Raw genomic sequence first — 2850 nt, forward strand, 5'->3', positions numbered from 1 at the left:
ATAAATAATTCTAAGTAGTGTGATTTTCCTTGAATAACAATGATAAATCAATCTATATTATTGGATAGCAGCCCGTAATAATTTCCTTCACTATCAATTTGACATTAAATTATAATAAGTTGAATTTATTTTTTTTCCAAATTTTCTATTTACATTTTAATCAACTTAACAGCTAAATTATGCATAACAATTAATGCGGAGAAAGCTGACTGAATTCTCTGTAACGATGCTTATAAAGCTAACTAACCTTCTTTACTTGAGAGTGATCGGGGAACAACTTTACAACGCCGACATACCAACGGAGGTCATGATTTTCAACGGCCGACATTGTAGAAAGTAATCAAGATTCATCCAATCAAACGCGGTGGAGCTTAATCACCTAATTGGAGGAAAGAAAAAGAATTGTCTGTGTCTAAGCCGAAGAAGTGTAGTTCAACTGGAGACAAGGTGTGATATGTGTCCTCTTGCATTACGAAAAATACGAACGTCCGCGTCAACGAGGACAACACAGTCGGCGATGGATTGGGTTGGCGTCAAGTCTTGGGGGCACATTATTCAGGACGCGGTATCCAGTGAGGATCAGGAGTCAGGACGGAAGGGAAAAGGTGAAGCGATGGATTAGGGTTTTGGGTTGACAAGACCCAGCTTTAATTAGCACAACTACCAGAGGACCGACCAATCATGGCTACATTCGCCCGCTTTACGGACCAAACCACCTGTTGCCCCACTCTGCTCATTTATTTATTCTCAATTTCTCACCAACTAGCCATGTTCAAAATGTTTTGAACTGTAATTTGGTACTTGCTATAACTGCCTCCTTTCACATATATTACGGCGATCTTTGATTGAAGCATTTCATTGAGTCTTAGGTCACGGTTTCCAATCCTGGCAGGTCTCATTATTCTGTCTCTCTGGCAAGATGGGGAGAACTCCCTGCTGTGAAAAAAGTCATATAAACAAAGGCGCGTGGACCAAAGAAGAGGACGATCGCCTCATCGCTCACATTCGAGCCCACGGCGAAGGCTGCTGGCGTTCGCTTCCCAAGGCCGCAGGTTTCTTGCCCCATTATACATAACGTTTTCTTGATTTTCCGATTGAAAAGATTATATGCTTTCTTGATTTTCCGAATGAAGAGATTAGATTATGTGAACTTTTCTTGATTTCCTGACTGAAGAAGAGATTTTCTTGATTTCCCGACTGAAGAGATGATTGAAGAGATCATATGAACTTTTCTTGATTTTCCGACTGAAGAATAGATTTTCTTTATTTTCCGATTGAAGATATTATATGAACTTTTCTTGATTTTCCGACAGAATTTCCGATTGAAGAGATTATATGAACTTTTCTTGATTTTCCGACGGAAGAAAAGATTTTCTTGATTTTCCGATTGAAGAGATTATCTGAACTTTTCTTGATTTTCCGATTGCAGGGCTGATGCGATGCGGAAAGAGCTGCAGGCTCCGATGGATAAACTACTTGCGTCCAGATCTCAAGCGTGGAAACTTCTCAGAAGAAGAAGATGAGTTCATCATCAAACTCCACTCAATTATCGGCAACAAGTCTGTAATTTCGTCGCCTCTTTTGCTTCAATCAATTCTTTTACTTATCAGAACTGATAATTATATTAAACCCCGATCTGCTATGGACCGAGAGGTTTCCTGACGTGCCAATCCCAATCCTTAGCAGAACTTTTAATTGTCGACCGAACTGATATCAATTCGTCTGTCAATCTGCGCAGGTGGTCTGTTATTGCAGCAAGATTGCCCGGGCGGACGGACAACGAGATCAAGAATTACTGGAATTCGCACATCAAGAGAAAACTGCTGAGCAGGGGAATCGATCCCCGGTCCCATCGGCTTCTCTGCCCTCCCAGCAACACTACCTCTCTGTCTTGGCCTGCTCCTGACCGCGAATTTCCCGTAATCCAGAACCTTAGAACGCCGGAGATAACGGACTTCTTCCAGCACAACCGATCGGAAAGCTCGCCTATCGTTCCGGCAGCACCGGATGCGGAAGAGGATCCCGACCTCAATCTGAATTTGTGTATCAGTTTGCCGTCTAATTCGTCCCCCGCCGAAAACACAGCTCAGAGCGTCCGTAAAACTGTGGATTCAGATCTTAATTCTGGCAGCAGCGAAGTCTGTTATCCCGTAGGACTGCAAATAAATTATGGGAAGTACTGCGACACCGGATACTGTGAACAGAATGCGAGCTGTTTCTCTCAATTTAGGCTTGTCTTATAAGACAAGAGCGGGAAAACGATGGATTCCTTATTAATAGGACTCAAATCCCACTGTTGAAGATTCATATGATAGTAGGCGCAACAGAATGGAATTACAGGCATACCAACTGTGGCGGCTTATAATTTGCGCTCAACGTAAAAACAAATAGACAGGGACACAGATGGGTAGTTATCTGAGCGTTGCAGCGACCTGCAAAAAGTGTTTAGGAGTTGACAGAATCCACTTCACATGTATGCTTATCACCATGCAGTGGATACTGACCCGACCTGCTGCAATGTGTTGTTCTCGACTTTGTAATTAAGGTGTCATTTGCTAATTGCATAATATGATCACTGCTTATTTAAAACTTTATCATTGGTACTTTAGTGTTTGTTTTTATCTGAAAACTTCCTTAAGAGATTTGTAAGTCGTAAGTAAATTTGTTGTTTTCTTTATTTAAAAACTTCATTAAATCATTCCAGAGTTTTTAATTCATGGTCTCTTTCACATACATGAAATTGTTTGATCTGATATGTTCAAATCCTGTATGAGTGATGTTTGGAATACAAAATCATAACAGTGATGTTTGGAATACAAAATCATAACAAAATAATCTATTATTGGTTAA

The 2850-nt window shown here is 40.7% G+C and overlaps 1 protein-coding gene across 1 annotated transcript; it reads left to right on the forward strand.

The window, feature by feature from the left end:
- Positions 1–561: 561 nt before the first annotated feature.
- Positions 562–2594, forward strand: LOC149217371 (myb-related protein 308-like). Its single transcript, XM_089392990.1, has 4 exons — positions 562–797; positions 893–1052; positions 1430–1559; positions 1739–2594. Exons 2-4 carry the CDS (start codon positions 920–922, stop codon positions 2241–2243), a joined length of 768 nt encoding a protein of 255 aa, XP_089249116.1. The 5' UTR covers positions 562–797; positions 893–919; the 3' UTR covers positions 2244–2594.
- Positions 2595–2850: the final 256 nt, after the last annotated feature.

Source organism: Pinus tabuliformis, chromosome 1_1, assembly GCF_031772625.1.
Source record: "Pinus tabuliformis cultivar Carrire ecotype Pingquan chromosome 1_1, CPIR1, whole genome shotgun sequence".
Lineage (NCBI taxonomy): Eukaryota > Viridiplantae > Streptophyta > Pinopsida > Pinales > Pinaceae > Pinus > Pinus tabuliformis.